Below are 18,849 nucleotides of genomic sequence, written 5' to 3' on the forward strand. Positions count from 1 at the left end.
AAAGAGCTCTCTCTCTTTGTAGGTTTTTCTGTGACTGTGGTGCTGGAACACTGTCTAATCCCTGTACGCTTGCTGGAGAGCCTACACATGATACAGATACACTATATGACTCTGCTCCACCTATAGAATCTAATACATTGCAGCACAACTGAATTCCTTTCAGAAAGAAAGTCCTGCCATTCTAATATCATAACTGTTAAAACTTTTTTTTTGGAGGAAGTTATACTTGCCCATTTCTGCAGAAAGAGACTGTATTAAAGCGGATGTGTGAGGTGTTGACACTATGGAGCTCAACCTACCAAAAAAGAAAGTGGCAATATGTTGACTCAGGATAACAGAACTGGGCGTTTTAGCATTACTGTGTAAACAAAGACTTTGAAGGGACAGAAGTGAAGAAAAATAAGCTGCAATTTTGTACAGATACCAACTTCTGAAAGCTGGTGTTTTTACAAGTAGCATTGAAACGCAGTCCAATTTGCAGTAGTACTATTCTGTAGACAAGCAGCATTCTTTGTTGCTGCCTTTATGGACATGGGTACCAATTGCTTTTGTAACATGGTAAAAAATGTGAGCTAGCACTTCTGCATTTCTTTTGATTTTTTTAACATTTATTCAGATTGAGAAATATGATTTTAATGCTTTAATCTCATGTAGTTTGTTTCTAATTTCAAGCAAAAAAATCTTATTGTACTTGAATGTGTCCTGTTTTGTTAGCACACCTAGACTTGCTGTAACTGTACTCATGTCCCAGTATGTACGTTCTTTCTATGAAAGAGAAAACACTAATCTTAAATTATATCCAGCAATTTTTCTGGTGTCCTCTGAAGTTAGAATAATCTCCTTCCCTGCCCCAGCAATAGTCTGTACTCAAACCACCCTAACAAAAAAAGCGAGTGTTTTAATGAGACTTCCTAGACTATAATGCACTATAAAACAAAGTACCCATGTAACTAAGTTTTGTGAAAGAAATTTTACTATGTTTTAAAGTACACAGTAGAAAGTCTCCTCAAAACAGTCTTGTATTTTACTCTGTTCATAGTTTTTTTTGAACAGTCCGGACATTACTTACATAACCTGCTGGAAATCACAGCAATTTCCTGCTCTAATGAAGCTGAGACAAGTATATATACAGCCCTATACAGTTTCATAGCTTTTTTCCATTTATGTGTATTGGTGACAGTGGGTAATCAACAGCCTGAAAGTGTATGCATGTACCATAACATCTAGACTTAATATATTGTGGAGTACTCAATAACCATTATGTAGAGGGTAGGTAAGAATTAAAGGGTTTAATTTCCTAGGAAAGACAATGGAAAAATGGTCATTTTTAAAAAATAAAGTTTATTAGATCATAACGTTGTCTGATACCACCTTCTTGAGAAACCGCCAGCACAAAACCACTTGTGTTCTTAAAGGTGATTGATCATAGCGGTAAGTTTCTGCACAGCGTTTGCCTCCCTCGTTGCACCATCCACCACCAGGCACAGGTACCTAAGGGGAGGGAGGAAGGAAGGCAGCTTTACGGAACACGGACACCAAGGGGCAGAGCCTGAGCTTCCCGCTACTCACCCAGCTTTAGAAGCCGTGGGTGCCACTTCACGCCTGGTGCGAAGGCTGCCAGCAGAGGCAGCCGCGGGGGGCAACCAGGGCTACTGCCCCAGCCCCGGTGGGCACGGGGCTCATTCGGGCATTCCTGCGGCGTGGCTCAGCTCGCAGCCAGCCCAGCACCTCTGTGCGAAGGAAGCTCTTAGCCCTAGAGACTAGCACAGCAACCCAAGGCTTAAAATACTGCATTAGTCATCATATCTGCCCTCTTGCAGCCCTCCCTCACTGCTTCTGAAGTACGTTTCGTATTCGCAAAAATAGTTGCAACTGCCCCCTCTGCTGTGAGACTATGAGCAAAAGCCACTGCCCAAATTTCAAAATGGATGCCTACTAAGCAAGTTAAAAATGAAAAACCAGGGCCTTACCTAAATATTCTCAGTGAAATGGTCATTTTTTCAAACTCTTTTGCTTTTCTGTGCCCCTTCTGAATAACTTCCTCTGGAATATTAGCAAGTCTTGCTGCATTGAAGCCGTAGCTCTTTGGACACGCGCCTTCAATGAACTTATACAGGAATGTAATGGTTTCCTGGCTTGGATCTTCACTCTCATTTTCAACCATACATGCCTAGAAAGAGTAAGTTACAAGTCAGTGTATGTAATGCTACAGACTCATAAATGCATGAAACATCCCATCCTTTTCTCAGGACACCTCACGCAGCGTGAGATGTGCCAGCCACGAGGCAAAACCCTGTCACACCTACCATGTGGCCAAGCCGCACAGCCGCGGTGTGCGAGTAATCCTCCACCAGCGAGTGGTAGTGTGTGGAGAACAGAGTCCGACACTTGATTTTCTCTGCGAGTTCTCTCACAACTGCACTCGCTATAGCTGTTCCATCAAAAGTAGCTGTGCCTCTGCCTGGAAGAGAAAGGGAGAAGCTTTGGCATACTGGGAACCAAAAGTGGCAAAGTAAACTCAATCCATAGCTTACTCGCTGCTGAAGATAGGACACCCCCTTAATTGTTAAGATTAACAAACAGAAGCAAAGATGCTTTTCTAAAGACAAATGCGATGCATCAGTTTATATTGTTTGTTTTTTCTCCCTCCTCACTGTGTGGAAGATTACTCACTGCTGTTTGTCAGCGAGAGCCACCAGCATCAGTGTGAAAGGACCTGAGTATTTGCCCCGGAACAACTGCATTCTCTTCTGCACTGCAGAAAGAGACATTTCTGCTCTCTTGAGAATTGCTGCAAGTAATTATCAAAGGAAAGCAGGAAAACTCAGCTAGAAATAGGGTAATAACGATTGGGGGGTGGGATGTGGTGTATTAGTTCCCAGGACACCAAAGAGATACGTGTTTAGAGAGGATTACATAGGTACTGCCCAGTTCGACGTTAGGAGCATCACAATAAAGCTGCCCCTGCGCACTTAAGTTACCACTTAAGACAGCACAACCTTAGAGCTAGTCTTTAATCTTACATTTAATTTCCATCTATTTCAAAATAGACTAATTACCCAGTTCATCCACAAGAACAAGGGAATGCTCTGTTGCATGCTGGAGAATGCTGGAAGTCTCACTCAATTCAACAAAGAAGGTACTTTCACCTTTAAAAGAAATGACAAAAGAAAAGCCATGAAGTAGTCCAAGATCCTAAAACCACAACTGAACCCCCATTTAATCTACACTAGAGTCTTGGTGAAGCTAGAATGAAACTTGACAGCAAACCAAAGATGAACAAAACCATAAAGCTTTTGCCCCTCCATTTGCCAGAAAAAGCAGGTTTTGGTTCCTCAAGAGAACAGGCATGGGCACAAGTACAATTAAGTTTTAGGCTGCCTTATCTGTCGACTTTTAATAGCACTGGTCACATGTACCAGCTGGACAAAAGAAAGGCACAAAGGATACAAGATGGGGAGAATCTTTTGCCCCTTCTTGCTCTTAAATGCACAAGGCAGGCCTAAGGTATGTGGCTTTTCAGTGTGAAAAAGCAAGCAGAAAAATCTTAAAAAAGACTAAAAGACTAGACATGCTGCTTTGGTTGTTGATGTCATAAGGTAATGAATTATTCAGATAACTAAGGCTGTACTCATATGTACTCGAGTGAAATATGATGAAATACACTGCTGCTAAGGACTGAACATCTTAAGGAGTTCCAGCAACCCAAATAAGAGACCTGAAATTGTTTTTTAGCAGTTTACAAGCAGAAGTACACAACTATTCAGACCCTTGCAGACGATAAATCCACATGTGTAAAGTCCAGATTTGTTAGTTCTTTGTAGGGTCCATTCCAAATAATCACGTGCAGCAGCAATTAAAGTAATTTCAGAGCAGGCAAGTATTTACTTCCTGTACTCGGGCTGCATGAGCACTGCTGTGCCCTACCATAAGTTTTTCAACATCAGTTATTAAGCAGTGTTCAGCAATCCTGCTTTTACGCATTTTTTTAGAGAAATACCCAGGATTGAATATGTTTTTAACAATGTTTAGGAATAACCATTTATTGACTTTAGAAAATAAACCCCTAAAATTACATAGGCAATCTAAAAATGATACTACTTAAAATTTACTTCATAAAAGTCCTACTGACATCCATTACAAAGTGAGTGCCACGGAACAACTTCTGCTGCGCTTTCATTTCTACACAGTGTGGAAACTAATGCATCAAGAACAGATTTCAAAGCTAGTTCTGCTGTGCAGCATTCAGCCTCATGATGTGAAATGTTAAAACATTTGTGCACATATTTGGAAGAGAAAAGAATAGCTCTCATCTGATAGAAAAAAAAGTTGTAAATGCTAGACCACCTCTCTCTTGCAGAAAGGGCAGTTTATTTCTACCATAAGCACTTAAGTACTCTTCCATTCTAAAGATTTCTTTTTGTACTGAAATTAAACAAAATGGAAAATAGCTGGGTAAAGAAAGCCTTAATAAAATTCTCTAGCTGCAAAAAAAAGCCTTGATTTGGGGAAGAGTAAACATTTTTAATTAAGAACTCAGAATGATTCACTTCCAAATTCCTTATGTGCAACAAGTTCAGTAGGCTTAACTCCTTTCATATTCACTGACCCACATTTTTCAGCAGAAAGATCACAGAAAATCTGCACCCTCCTTAAATGAGCTGTGATACCACTCTTCTTACCACAAAAAATACTGTTTTTCTAGCCCCATGACACTTTGCCTACTACCACAGGCAGACTTTCCCATTCCAGTGGTCTCATCATCCCCTTCTGTCTTCCTCTCCATGGAAGACACAAAATACTGCAAGAATTGTCAACTACTTCCAAGATGGAAGCCTGCCTCTCTTCATCGTCTGACAACATCAGATTTCAGAGATAACGCAGACATTCTGATGGAAACAAGGGACCTCCCTGCAAGAAGGTACAAAACCAACTCCCTACAACAGCTACCTGAACATCACTGTCCTGTTCGAGAACACTCAGATACATGTGTAAGTAGAACACAATCAGCTGTACAATATCCAAAAAGGTATTCCTCTGACTGGGATCCAGCTGGAAGGCTGGATATTAAAATTCATTAAAAAGTGATCCTACATGTCAGTCAAAAATAATGGAGGGCAAGCATATCAAACAAGTGTAACCACAATATTGTTTCTACTCTGAACAATGAGAGACAACAAATTAGTTGCCCAGTTTTCCCTGCAAAATCAACAGCCCATCATCCCTTTCCAGCTTGCCACTCAAAGCAAGAAAAGAAACTCACTCAGTGGCAAAGGCACTTTGGACAGCTGGATTTCAGAAACTCACCTGACATAATTCTGTCTGAGGCACCAAGCCTCGTAAATACTCTGTCAATCGGTGTAAGCCTGCAGACTTCAGCAGGTACGTAGCATCCCAGTTGAGCCATTATAACCAGGAGACCAGCCTGCAGAACAAACATTAAAACATTTAAATTTTTACTATGTGCTTGGAGCTTCGGTTCCACACAGAGAACGAGGGAATGAAACTTTATTTCCCCTAAAACAAAGACTAGAGTACATAAAGCTTCCCACTGTTTTAACAGCTCCAGACTGCAGCATCATAATCTCAAGTAGGACTAAACTACTCTGAAAGCCTTCAAAATACAAGTTATCACAGCAAGCAGTGTTTATAAAGCAAACTCCCTGTTGCTTTCCCAGTTGCTGCTGTTCTCTATTTTCATCTCGTTCAACCTGCAGAAGCATCTTTTGCCAGATGACGCCAAGTCCTGGATAAGCCCACTTGAAAAACATAAAAGATCCTCTATGACTTTTTCCCCAACCACCTCTCCTAAGAGAAACAAAACTTACTCCTCACTAAAGGAAGTGAAAGTAGAAAGTCTACTATCTAAACATGGGCGTTTTCTACCAGATTCTATTTTGTCTTTACGGTGTAATCGCTGTATTGTGCTGCACACCCTGAAGACCACTGCTGGGACCTCCTCATGTAATCCCTTTATGCAAAACACAGAGGTACTCTGGCACATTCGGTCTTATGTAGATAGTTAATCACCTGTCTCATGAGCGTAGATTTGCCACCCATATTCGGGCCAGTTACTAACACACAGGAAGCTTCACTACTGCTATCTTCATCTTTGCTGCCTATCACGATGTCATTAGGAATAAAATCATCCCCAAAGAAAGTTTTTGTAATGCATGGATGGCGTGAATTTTTAAGTTCCAGGAAGGGAGGAGCACTATCCACAGGCAGTAGAATTACAGGTCGGCACAGTGGTCCATCACCATCTTGACTGTAGTTAGCAAGGGACATCAAGACATCTATAAAATTAAGAGAAATTCCAGTAAGTCACGCTTTCACCTTTCTTTATTCATTCACTGGAATGCTTTTTACTCATTGAATAGTAATTTTGTAAACACAATTTTCCATTTCCATTCCATTTTCCTGTTAACAGAAACACCCAAGAAGTACTCCAGAAGAACAAGTGAAAGGTGGGGATATTCACAATGGCTTTCCTCATTCATTCCAGATTTCTACTGATGTCAGTTTAAAAATCTTCCCCTCTAGTTTTTAGTTTAGAAGTCCTTAAAATCCACATAATTTCACTTCAAAAGCTATTTTTGTAATGTACACATATAAATTATTTTCGTGCATTGGTTTTTAATTTGGAACAAAATAAGTAAAGGAGGGAATCAGTTTCTGTGACAGTGAATTACTTTGTTCAGAATCATAATACTGCTTTAAAGTTTCCAGAATAAATTTATATAAATATTAAAATTTTGTTGGCCTAGCAGAAAGCAGCAGCACAACCCCCCTCAATTAGCCTAGTTCTAAGGTTCTAAAAGCTGATTACCTACAAAATGAGACCACGTTATGTGATTTTAGGGACTTTATGTACAACGCTGGCTCCCGCTGTACTGAAAATCAGTTCAGTACTTGCCCTAGTACTGTGGTGAAGCTAACGTGACAGCTCCCCAGCTCTCCCAGCCCACTCAGAGAATCCGTTCCTAGACAACACCCGCTGCCTGCCTGTCCTCCCTTTTCTGCCCCAGTGGCATTCAGAGAGTGCTTTCATTTTTCCCTGGAACAAAGACATCCCAGAGTGCCTCACGCTAGCAGCAAATTCACAGTACAAGAGTATGCCAGCCCTGAAAAGGGACTACAGGAGACTTCTACCCCAGAAATTTAAGGAAGATTTGGGGAAGTCTTCCTACTAGAGTTATCTTCTTCAAGACGATGACCACTTTTTTATTTTTAAAGGCTGCTGAAAAAGCAGCCTGCTCAGATGGAAGGGAGGTGACTAGCAGGTTACGATTTTTATACCTCCATCTGCATCACTGCCTTCATTTAATAAGAAGCTATTAATCCATACACGAGAATCCCAGCAGCAGTGAGACACACCAGGCTATGCTGAACTGTGAGAAACTCAGCTGCACACATACAATCACACAACAGGAATGAAGAAAGAGCTTGCAAACACCAAGACCCAGCAACTGTTCTTGCCATTTACTGACAGGAAGGAAACAGGTGATCACTGTTAATTATCAATGTTGTTATCACAATCAAGAGTTTTTAAACTACAAATTAAGAGCTGGCAACAAGCCTTTTTTGCTTACCCAGATCAGACTTCATTATTTACTGTACAAAAGTGTTTTTAGTCTATGTCAAAATGAAGAAAACCTCTTACCTAACACAGCAATGCACTCCACAGCTGTCTGCCAGTCTTTGCTATTTTTGTCGAAGTTGTAAAACAAACGCCTCATACAGTCTTTTAGTGCTGCATCTCTGCGCTCTTCAGCATTAACCATTGCAGCCAGCATCTTCTCAATCTCCTTGGTCCAGTAACGTTTATATCCCTTCCTGGATGACTTCAACTCGTATTCCTCAGGCAAATTACGTGATATTGCACTTTCCGGTATTTCCATTTGGTATCGGTTTTTGCCTGCCCCCCAGTACAGCACGGATTTGAATCCAAGCAGTTTGCGCTGCTTATCCAGGTACTTGTGAAGATCTTCCTCAACAGCTTTAATATCCTGTAGTGCTTTATCATAATCGGGGTCAAAACCCGCCTTTGGAGTAATCACTCCTGTCTTTCGAGCCTGGTTATGATCAAAAGCAGTATCCCATCTTTTAAGCTCTGCACTCAAGTCTGGGAAGCGGCCATCGGGATTTTTGGCTTTGCGGGTCACTAGCTGCTTAAGGACTTTAGATTTGAAGTCACTGGCAACTTCTTCCATGACATCAACAATTTCATTCATTACTTTAAACCCCTCCAGTGCAGACAAAAAGTCAGCAATTTTTTTTTTGCTGTATTTAACTTCTTCATAAAAGATGGCCCTGCTGTCAGGATGGTTCTGACTTTTAAGTGGCGACCCAATACTGTGAATTTTGCTGAGCAACCTTTCAAGGTCAGGAAGTTTCTTCAGGTGCTCACTAACTTCAGACATTTTATCTGGCACTGCCAGAAGATCTTCAACAGCATCTAAACGATCGTTGATGGATTTAGGATTACAAAGCGGGGCACAGAGCCACTGTTTCAGGAGTCGCTTCCCAAATGGCGTACAACAAGAATCAATCCTTTCCAACAAAGTGCCTTCTGTGGTTCTATTGGTTCCATTCTGCAGGACTTCCAAGTTCATCAGGGTGACTCCATCCAGCACCATCCGCTGGCCAGTTTTGGCAAAGAAACTACTTGAACTCGTAGTCTTTGCAGTATCAATATCCACAGGGACATACTCCTCGAAGTTTGCCAGCGATAACAGCTCCTGATCAATCAGACATTTTTTGAGATAGAAGACACATCCCCCAAGAGCTGACAAAGCTAATTCACTGTTTTCACCAGGAGTTAATCCCAGCGAGTCGCTCTCCGACGTCAGAGAGTTGATTACAGAGGGCAGAGAACATCCATTTTCAGAGTTCTGTTTCTCCTTGAAATATCCTTCTTCAAGAAGGACTTTTAGTGTTTTAGATGCATTCCAGAACTGGGAACCAGAGATCAGCCCTTCCTGAATGCAAGAAACAAGTGAGCCCTTTAGTATCTTCTGTGTGTCCACAGAGAGGTTCCCCTTCTCATACAGTACCTGCACAGGCATGTAATGTGCTACTAAAGTCCTAAACCTCGAACAGTGCCGGTCGTCTGAGAACTGGCCGACGTAAAACTTCCCCACTGACGTGTCAACAAAGCAGACCCCATAAACACGTTGTCCAGCAGAGTCTTCTTTTTCCTTAACGCACAGAAGGTATTTGTTATGGTTCTCGGAGGGATCACAGTCCAGAACGCTGTAAGTCTGAGTTCCTTTGGTGATGATTCTGCATATTTCTCGCCGCACGACCCTGTCGAATTTTGTTGGGTGAGCCATTGACTTGCAGCGCGTTTCCATCATTTCGGGAGTTTCCGTTTGCTCAACACGTGCTACCTTGTAGCCCTTCTGCACTAGAACATCAGAGAATCTGCCAAATGCAGTTTCTGGAAAACCTGAATGGGCCCAAGTACCTTTCATAAAGATCAGGCCCAGCTCATTTACGCCAGTGACTGCATCCATGTGATACAACTCATAGAATTTTCCAACTTTGTAGAAAATCACAGCATCAAAGTTTTGACTTTTCAGCTGCCACCACCTCCGCATTCCTGGTGTACACTTGTTGAGATAGTCCTCGGGTACATACAGAGTACACGGGTCATAATCAGGGTCACCCTGCCGTTTCCTGTGTGCATCTTTCTTTTTCCCTTCCTGCAGCCAATCAAGCTTTTCATGTTCCCATGCTGCGAAGCCACTGATGCCTCCACTGCAAGCATTTGCTTGAGATTCAAAACTTTCAGGTGCTGCAAATGATGTCAGCTTAGACTTGGCTTCTAAAGAAACCGTTGCTGCTCTTTTGGGCGTTTCAGAACATTCATTTTCTAAGCTACTCCTTTTAGCAGGCTTGTTTATCTCTCTTCTCTTTCGTTTAGAAGGGACTTTTATGGGACTTTCTGCAACACTCTCTGTGTCTGTCTCTGTGTCAGTAGATTCATTTTCATCCACCCCACTACTAGCTTCCTCACTGCTTGCTGCTTCTTTCACATCAGGCTTGAACTCTACGTCAGAGCCATCATGATCACTGTCAGAATCCAACACTCTTCTTCTCTTGGCTTTTATGGCACTTTCCCTGCTCATTACTCGCTTATTACTCTTCACATCCTCCTCACTATTGCAGTCATCACTGTTGCCTGAGGCACTTTCACTCATCTGCTGGAAAAATAGATTATTTTACCTATAGAAAATTCTGGCTACAAAGTAAAGTATCACTGCTGCAAAAAGCACAAAAATGTGCAACAATGCAGTAGCAATGATACTTCAAGCAAGAGGCAGTAGAGCCACAGCCAATTCCATTTACCTTCACAGATTTTAAATTTTTTTCTGGATAACGAACTACTACCGGCCAGTAGCATAATTTCTCCTCTTTGTATTCTTTACAGCCTCATTCATTACTTTGCATAAGTGATGCTGATGAACAAAACACTTAAAGTGGACAAAAGGCATTATGGTATATGAAATACAGCACAAAGGAGAAATACCTCCATAAGCTAACTCTCTAATTTTTTCCTACTGACCTATGTCAGAAATGTGACTGGGTTTTGCAGCCTTTCAGTACTAGCCTATATGAGTTTTGTCCATGTTTTTTTGTGGACAGTTTTGTTGTTTGGGTTGGTGGTTTTTTTGGGTTTTGGGGTTTTTTTGTTGGTTTTTTTGGGGGGGGGGTTTGAGTTAACTACCTATTTCCACTTACAAACATACTACCTTATAGTAACCTACAAGAAGATTGTGCACATCTAGGAGAAAGAAAAGAAACTCCATTATTTGCCTTTTCAGCCTGAAATTTTTAAGAATTCCAGCTCTAGTGCTGGAGAAAAACAGCAGTGGAAGGACTGTAGTGAGTACAAAGTGCCAGTGCCCACTGCACTGTTGCCACGAACATAACACAATGCCTGGAGTGGCACCTGACCCTCAGGGCAATGTCACACCGGAGAAAGAGTAGATGGGCCATGCTGAGAGAGGAGGTAAGTACAACCACAATCCCACTGACAGCTTCCTCATACCATTCCTTTCCAAAGAAATCTATTTCAATGCATATGGTGGTACTGTAATAATATTTGAATCATTCGCAATACAACATGAATACAATACAATAAAAGACCTCTTTTTAGTTACCCCACCAACAGATTGGTGTTAACAGTACAAGAATTTGTATTTTAGTGCTACTCTACAAGATGAAGGTAGGCTCCAAAAATCTGATTTAAAACCTTAAGATGAATACTCAGAAAGTTAGAAATGTCTATATTATGACAAATTAAAACCAGATTGAACTTAGGGGAACTTGGAATATGAATAGTAGACAGAGAAGATTAAAAGATGCACCAGAAAAAAAGTACTTTATGAGTGAGAAAGTGGGTCACCTGGGTTACCCAGGGAGTGATCGGTGAAGAGATTTAGAGAAGTTAAGTTAGTTTTGGGGTCAGTCCCTAGTACACAGAACACCAGAGAGATCTTAGACTTGTCTCTCCAACTAGAAAAGGTAAGATCAGCGTATGACCTGACAACACAGAAGCAGTACAAAAAGAGACATATGGATATATATGCATGCATGATTAAAAAAGCAGATAAACTGTGATTACTGTACCAGAGAACTGCAGGATATTCCATGCTTAGTTCCAAGAGAGAGCTTCTAGGTTCTAGCACTATTTCTGAAAATGAGGGCAAGTAAGAAAAATTTTACCTCCATTTCCTCCTCTTCCTCCTCCTCTGTGTCTGAAGGTTCACTGCATACTGCCAGTTCAAGCCGCTTAGTTTTATCTTTACTCATTGCATCATCTGCTAGCACCATGGCTCTTTTAATTTCAGGCTTTGTACTGTAAAACATACCTCCCTTCAGCGTCTCCCCATCTGATGAACCTGTAAAACCATGAATAATTTTTCAGAAACTGAAGTTAGTCTAGCATTTAGCCCGTCCTTTAAGTTAGTGTTCATACTTCACTTTTAAATGTATTCAAGACTAGTATAATTACCTAACATTGTGTTGTTACCAGTCATTCCCACAAAGTCTTAAATCCTGCAGCCCATCACTCATTCTGCCTGATAAACTACCCCTAGAGAAAGTCTAAACAGTCACAAATGTAATGCCTGCCTAGTACATAAACGCTTGAAGAATTGCTTCTATTTCTGTAACTCACTACCACATCTGAATACTTCTAAACTAAGCTCTAAACACCCTCACACTAACTATGGTTCCTATTGAAAAGCAGCGCTTTATACTAGCAGAGCAGCAGACCTGACTGAGACCACAAGGCTATTTTAGCAGTGATTGGTAAGTTCAACCTTGAAGTTATCTTCAAGTCATGGGCAGCCACCCATGACAAAGACCTCTTGGCTAAAGCTCTGCTGGCTGTTCAAACTGCTCCTGTAAGTGCAGCAAGGCGTCCAGACCCAACACCAACCGATTAGCCAGATTAGCTGATCATCAGTCACGCTGGCAATTTACCCTGACACTGCAGGGTATCAAGCAAAGCCTACTATTAATAACTGCACCATCCCTCATCCTCTTTCTTCCTTCCACTAACCGTACATAAACACAACACCAAAGTCAACCAACCTACACACCCATTTCTAGAAAGGGTCCCCAAAGATGCTGAGATTCATCCTAATGCCATGCTCAAGAAATGAATGGTATATATAACATATTATATATTCAACTCGGGGAAAGAAAGAAGGGGGACACAAGAGTATGCTATAGATGGGGAAGGGTGATTCCTTTTTCTGCTCTTGTACGTTTAGCTGGCTGCATACAACAGCAGGATCTGCTTGAATAGGTCCTTACACCGGCTCTTGTGAATCCCCTCACACATTGCTATTAACTGAAGCTTCAGCTCTAAGTCAATGGTGGACAAAAGACAGCTGATTTGTAGGAGGCCAACGATCTCAGAAATGAGCCAGAGTTCTTTCTCACACTCATTTCTTTCTGCTCGCAGTAGCAAAGCATGGATTACAAGTAGCTGCTCCTACAGCACAAATGCAACACTTTAACAAACCTGATCTCCATTTTAGTTTTGCAAATGCAGTGAGACAATCTAAAAATATTTTGCATTTAATATTGACAATTTAACAATGGCAGAAGAAGAATCTCATCATATAATTTCACTGCATACTCAAGTGTGCAACACCTGCATATTCACCTAACCAACTTGTAAGTAACTCCACTTCTTGCACACCCAACTGTTAGAAATCTAGCCTGTGATGTCTAATATTTATTCAGTTACAAACAACAACACAATGTAAGAAACTTCTCCATTTTCTTACCCCAAAACTCCAACACTCTTACTTTGTATACACAGATGCTTTTTGTCTGAATTCAAAAGCAAAGCATTTTAAATATTTTTACTCTGTTCTGCATTAACTACGTTTCTGGTAGATAGACCAGTGTTTCTGTGCTTAAACGTTTTGAACACTTCTTATTTATCTGCAATTTTCTTTTGATAAGCAGATCAATTCTCCTTACCTGCATTTGCTGCTAAGTGCAACTGCAAGCTGTTAAAATGTATTTGATTCTTTTAAAATACCTTCAGGAAAGATACATATAAACTATGGACCAATTCACTTGTGTTAAGTTATGCTAATGCTTATGGTAGTAACAATATCATTTTAATTTAAAACTTACTATGGCTTAAGTGCAGTACATTTAGGTATAAACAAGCCAAAAAAAGATGACCACGTGATCACATGAGATAGAACTCTTGACTTGTAAAAAGGAAGAAACTGTTTAAATTCATTTGTTTCACTGACATAAGCAAATCCTACAGTGTATCAAAAATGCTGTATTACACCCAAAGCACTTGTTTGATTAACAAGATGACAGTTTACAGCAACATGATTTACATGTGACAACTTACAGCCAATGACTTACAGTTTTTTTTATTATAAGACAAGGGGAAAACAGATCATGATTATTAATAAGGCAAGATTTATTATGCAAAATGTTGTTTTAATTCTCGATTACATCTATCATTAGTTATCTAAGTCATTTCCTTCAAGATGACAAACACCAACTCTGCTCTGTAACTACAAGCACTACCCTAACAAACACTCTGAATTCTCAAGTTATATACTTTATTAAAAAAACCCTGTACTGCATTGCTTAAAAGAAATAACACCACAGTAGAATTAATTTTAGTTACCTAACATCCTGAACTTAGTCTTTTGATTCTGGACAAACTGCAGTTCCCAAATAGCTGCTTAAAAATTTGGTTTGACATCCCTAATATTTTAAGGATTTGAGGGCTAAAAATTGAAGGTGGATTTATTTTTTAGATTTTTATATTGATGTGAGAAATAAAGGAAAAAAACTTTAAAATATAAGGAAGCTTTGTGTTCTATTCTAAACAACAGGGCTGTGTTTTATGTTTAAAGAACTGTACAGCCACAAACACACCTGTAACCCTCAAAAACTTGCTTTAACTTACAAAGTCCAAAACATGCTTTCCCACTCAATACTAATGTTGGTTTTGCTGCTCATTCTCTATGGAGAATACCATACCCTATACTCCATGCCTATTTTTCCAAAACAAGTTTTGGAAAAACTTTCCAAAAACTTATTTCCATTTCAGAAAGTTTTATTTATATCTCTTACCTTTATATGGCCTCAGATATTTAATACTGACCCAGCCCCTTGTAGGGCTGTCATCAAAAAACTGTACATGGACACGAGTGGATTTTCCTTTTCCTCTGACTATTGTTCCCTCAGTCGGATGGTTGTATATGAGACACGGCCACCAAGGATAACCTTCCATCTTGGCCCAGACCAAGTCACCAGGAGAATACTCACAGGGGACACTGCAAAGACAACAGATGCATCGTTTAAGGAACATGAACATTTAAAACAGCTCTCTTCATAAACGTAACTGCACACTGCTTCCAAGCAGCTTGCCCTCCAAAGGTCTTGGAAGGCTCCTAGGTGGCAGAACCTGGATTATACAGTCCTTCTATATCACCATCAGTACATTTCTTAAACGATCTTTTGGATTTGCTCCTCCAAGTTCTACTGGATCCCACAGAGACAGAGCTTTATAGTCACAGAAGACTGACTGAGGTCAGAAGGGACCTCTGGAAGTCATCTTGTCCAACCTCCCTGCTCAAGCTGGGCCATCTAGAGCCACCTGTAACCAGAGTCTTAGTGGATTTCTTAAGGGAGGAGGAGAGAGTAACCGGGTCCAACCAGACATTAACTAAAAAAAAAGGATTGCAGACTACATATTATGAATTGTCAACCTGCATAACCAAGTTTTCCTGTAGAGACTAATTCTCAACAGGGCATGAATAAAACATCAAAAAACCCTTAAGCTACAAAAAAATAAATGAATAAATAAAAACTCAGTCTCCACAGCAAAGCACCCGATGCAGCTTTTATTTGCTCTCTCCTTCTCCCCGGTGATTTCAACCCAGCCACTGCCACACTCTACCACTGATGATGACAGGGGTATTCCTGTAGGCCAGACAATCAGTGACAGGCAGCTAGCTGACATCTGACACAATTACCGACACGACACAGAGCAGAAAGGAAACTTAGGCACTAGTGAAAACATGTATTTCAAACCAGGAAAAACTAAAAATAAGCTCCCCTCTCCGCAGCCATCGGCGTTACCCCGCCCCCCCAGACCCCGGCTGGGGGAGAAGGCCGCCGGCCTGCAGCACCACACGCCGCTCAGGGGAGGTCACACACCTCCCCCCGCCCCCCTTCCGCGGCGCTTCCAAACCGGCCCCGGCCAGCACGGCGTGAGGCGCCCGGAGGCGCGGGGCTGGCTGCAGCTCCCCCCGCGACGGGAAGGCCCCGGCGGGCCCAGGCGGCGGCGGGCGGCCACCGTCTCCCGGGGGGAACGGCCGGCCGGGGAGATGGAGGGACACCGGCTCTTCCGCGCCCTGAGGGGTCCCGCTCTAACGCCGCCGGCGGTAGTACCCGCCCCCCTCCCGCGGCGGCCCGCGCGCGCTGCCCTTCCCGCCCCTCACGCAGGCCGCGCTCCCGCGGCCTTCTCTCCCCGCGCCGGTTACCTGGGGGCCTTGGCGGCCGCGCCGTCCCCTCCGCCCTTCTTGTCCCCTCCGCCCCTGTCCCCTCCGCCCTTGTCCCCCGCCTCCTGGCGCCGGGCCGCAGCTCTGCCCGCTGCGCCGTTGCTGGCCGCGCCGGCGGGGCTGGCGGCGGCCTCGCGGCCATTCTGCTCCCCCGGAGCGCGGCGGCGGATCCCCGCGCCGGCCTGCGGTGTGGCGGGTGCCGGTGCGGCCGCCCGGGGCGATGCCGGGGAGGCCTTGGGGAAGAAGCGGAGCAGGGTGCTCTGGCGAGACATGGCCTCGGCGGGAAGCGCGCCAAACCCGCCGCCAGCGCGCGCCAAGCCCGCCAACGCCCGCCCCGCCACTGGGCGTGGCCGCCCCGGCACCGCCCCCCGGCGCGCGCGCGCCAAACCCGCCGCGGGGCCGTAGGGGTGGCGCCGCCAAGCGCCTCGGCCCGTTCCGCCGGCAGCGCCCGCCCCGGCCCCCCGAACCCCGGCCCTCCCTCCCTGCCGGCGCCTCCGCGTTTGCCCCGCCGCTGGCAGAGCGGCCTGCTGCGCCGTGGTCTGCCAGGCAGGCGCGCCCCGAGCGCCGTAGCTCACAGGGAGGTCTGTCCTTATTAAGTACAGCCCTCCAAACCCCGCTCCTGGGCTGCAGCGAGGCCGCAGCGGTGGTTATGGTTAGTGCTGAGATGGGATGAGCTGGGGCCTTCCCACAAAAACATCCTCTGGGAAGGAGAAGCTGCGGCACCTGCGCTGAAGAACTGTCCTGCTTCTGCAGTAGGGGGGCAAGAGCACGGCGTGGTGGGAAGAGGAGCTGGGGCAGCTGCTGGCCCTGCTGCCGGGCTGCAGGGTGGTGCTTCTCAGCCTGCTCTACTGGCAGGTGCACAGTAGAGCTAAGAATCACAGAATCATCTAGGTTGGAAGGGACCTTGAAGATCATCTAGTCCAACCATCAACCCAACTTAACAGTTCCCAACTACACCATATCCCTCAGCGCTATGTTGACCCGACTCTTAAACACCTCCAGGGATGGGGACTCCACCACCTCCCTGGGCAGCCCATTCCAACGCCTAACAACCTGTTCTGTAAAGAAATGCTTCCTAATATCTAGTCTAAACCTTCCCTGGCACAACTTGAGGCCATTACCTCAAGAAATGGCAGCTAAAATAATAGGATTTCTTCCTCTGCGCTTCCTACATGTTGTTTTTTTCATATTCACAAGTAAGGCTATGTCCTTTAAAAGCAATTTCCTTATGCATTAGAATGCAAAACATTTCATGGTTCATAACTGGTCTGCTTAAGCTACAGTATTACAGGGCAAAAATAAGAACTTATTTTTATCAGCGTAAATTCAGAAGAAAATTAGTTACCGTCACTAGATGTCTGTTAGCATAGCTTTTTCTTTCACTAAAATTGCCGTTTAATATTGCAAGCCAAAACCCCTCCTACCGTTCAGGACAATTGTAACCAAATATGCTCCAGGCAGGCTCCCACCGCGAGTAAAGTGGAACTGCAAGGTGGGATTTGGCCACAAGAGGTCACGCAAACCCAAACGATACTGGAGGACTTCACCAGCTTGTTCCTTCTAAAAGAATTATTTCCGTTTAATTTCAGAGCATAATTTCCGTTTATCATCTGTTGCTTTCATAAACAATCTGATGTGTCCTCAGCTACACATCAAACTGAAGTAGAAAAACAACTGCACTTAGTTTCCTGGGAATTGTCCGGGGGGTTCCAAAACACATGGGCTGTGAAGGGCTTGGAAGTGGAACACGCTGCAGGAAAACTCCCTTGATGGGTATTGCTGTTCCTATCAAAAACACTCGCCAGGATTGGTACCTGCACAGGTGTTTGGGTAGCACATTTTTGTCAATTGTCTCCAGGAAACAAGCAACGCTATTTAAATTTGTAACAGTCTGGAAAATTACACTCTGATCATCCATCTGGCAGGTAGAAGCAGGGAGGTGGGCTGAGGCAGGGAGGGGAAGAACTTGGGAGAATGCTGAAAGCAGGCCCAGTCTTTAACGATGAAGCCTGTTTTGAGCAGGGTCCTGGTGGCTTCTCCCTGGAGATGACTGTTGTCAGTTCATATGAGGAATGGAGATGACAGAAAAACAGGTCAGCTGAATTTGGTGCCCCCCTGTGCCAACATGGTATGAGCACCACAGAAGTCACTTGGGTGTTGGGATCGGTTTTGGTAGCCCTGGGATTTCTCCAAGCTGGCAGGAGCACATATGAGTCAGTCCTGGTGCCTGTTGGAAGAGGGGCATGTTGCTGATTGTGGAGGTCTTAAGAAGTAGACCTCCACAGTTGTGCCCAATCAGTAACATGTTTAACATCTTTGTTGGTGACACAAACAGTGGGATTGAGCGCACCCTCAGCCAACGACACCAAGCTGTGTGGTGCGGTCGACACGCTGGAGGGAAGGGATGTGCCATCCAGAGGGACCTGGACAGGCTGGAGAGGTGGGCCTGGGCAAACCGCATGAAGTTCAGCAAGGCCAAGTGCAAGGTCCTGCACATGGGTCGGGGCAATCCCAAGCACAAATACAGGCTGGGCAAGGAGTGGATTGAGAGCAGCCCTGTGGAGAAGGACCTGGGGGTATTAGTGGATGGAAAACTGACTGTGAGCCAGCAACGTGCACTCGCAGCCCAGGAAGCCACTTGTATCCTGGGCTGCATCAAGAGAAGCGTGGCCAGCAGGTCGAGGGAGGTGATTGTCCTCCCCTACTCTGCTCTCATGAGACCCCACCTGCAGCGCTGTGTCCAGCTCTGGGGCCCCCAACATGAGAAGGACATAGACAT

The 18,849-nt window shown here is 43.9% G+C and overlaps 2 protein-coding genes across 5 annotated transcripts in view; one reads left to right on the forward strand and one right to left on the reverse strand.

The window, feature by feature from the left end:
* The window catches only part of FBXO11 (F-box protein 11), a 78,712-nt gene extending 77,357 nt beyond the window's left edge, over positions 1–1,355 (forward strand). For all 3 annotated transcript variants that reach the window (XM_074817692.1, XM_074817694.1, XM_074817693.1), the window contains exon 23: positions 23–1,355. In XM_074817692.1, the coding sequence (XP_074673793.1) occupies positions 23–152 (130 nt within the window). In that variant the 3' untranslated portion in view covers positions 153–1,355. The remainder of the gene's footprint in view (positions 1–22) is intronic.
* Positions 1,322–16,366, reverse strand: MSH6 (mutS homolog 6). 2 transcript variants are annotated; one of them, XM_074817691.1, is made up of 10 exons: positions 16,053–16,366; positions 14,638–14,840; positions 11,734–11,909; positions 7,664–10,205; positions 6,031–6,296; positions 5,308–5,425; positions 3,060–3,149; positions 2,307–2,461; positions 1,971–2,170; positions 1,322–1,491 (listed from the first exon to the last, which is right to left on the reverse strand). In XM_074817691.1, exons 1-10 carry the CDS (start codon positions 16,340–16,342, stop codon positions 1,410–1,412), a joined length of 4,122 nt encoding a protein of 1,373 aa, XP_074673792.1. In that variant the 5' UTR covers positions 16,343–16,366; the 3' UTR covers positions 1,322–1,409. The 2 variants fall into 2 exon arrangements, with proteins under 2 accessions (XP_074673792.1, XP_074673791.1); XM_074817690.1 differs by having other exon boundaries at positions 7,664–10,208.
* Positions 16,367–18,849: the final 2,483 nt, after the last annotated feature.

This window comes from Strix aluco, chromosome 3, assembly GCF_031877795.1.
Source record: "Strix aluco isolate bStrAlu1 chromosome 3, bStrAlu1.hap1, whole genome shotgun sequence".
Lineage (NCBI taxonomy): Eukaryota > Metazoa > Chordata > Aves > Strigiformes > Strigidae > Strix > Strix aluco.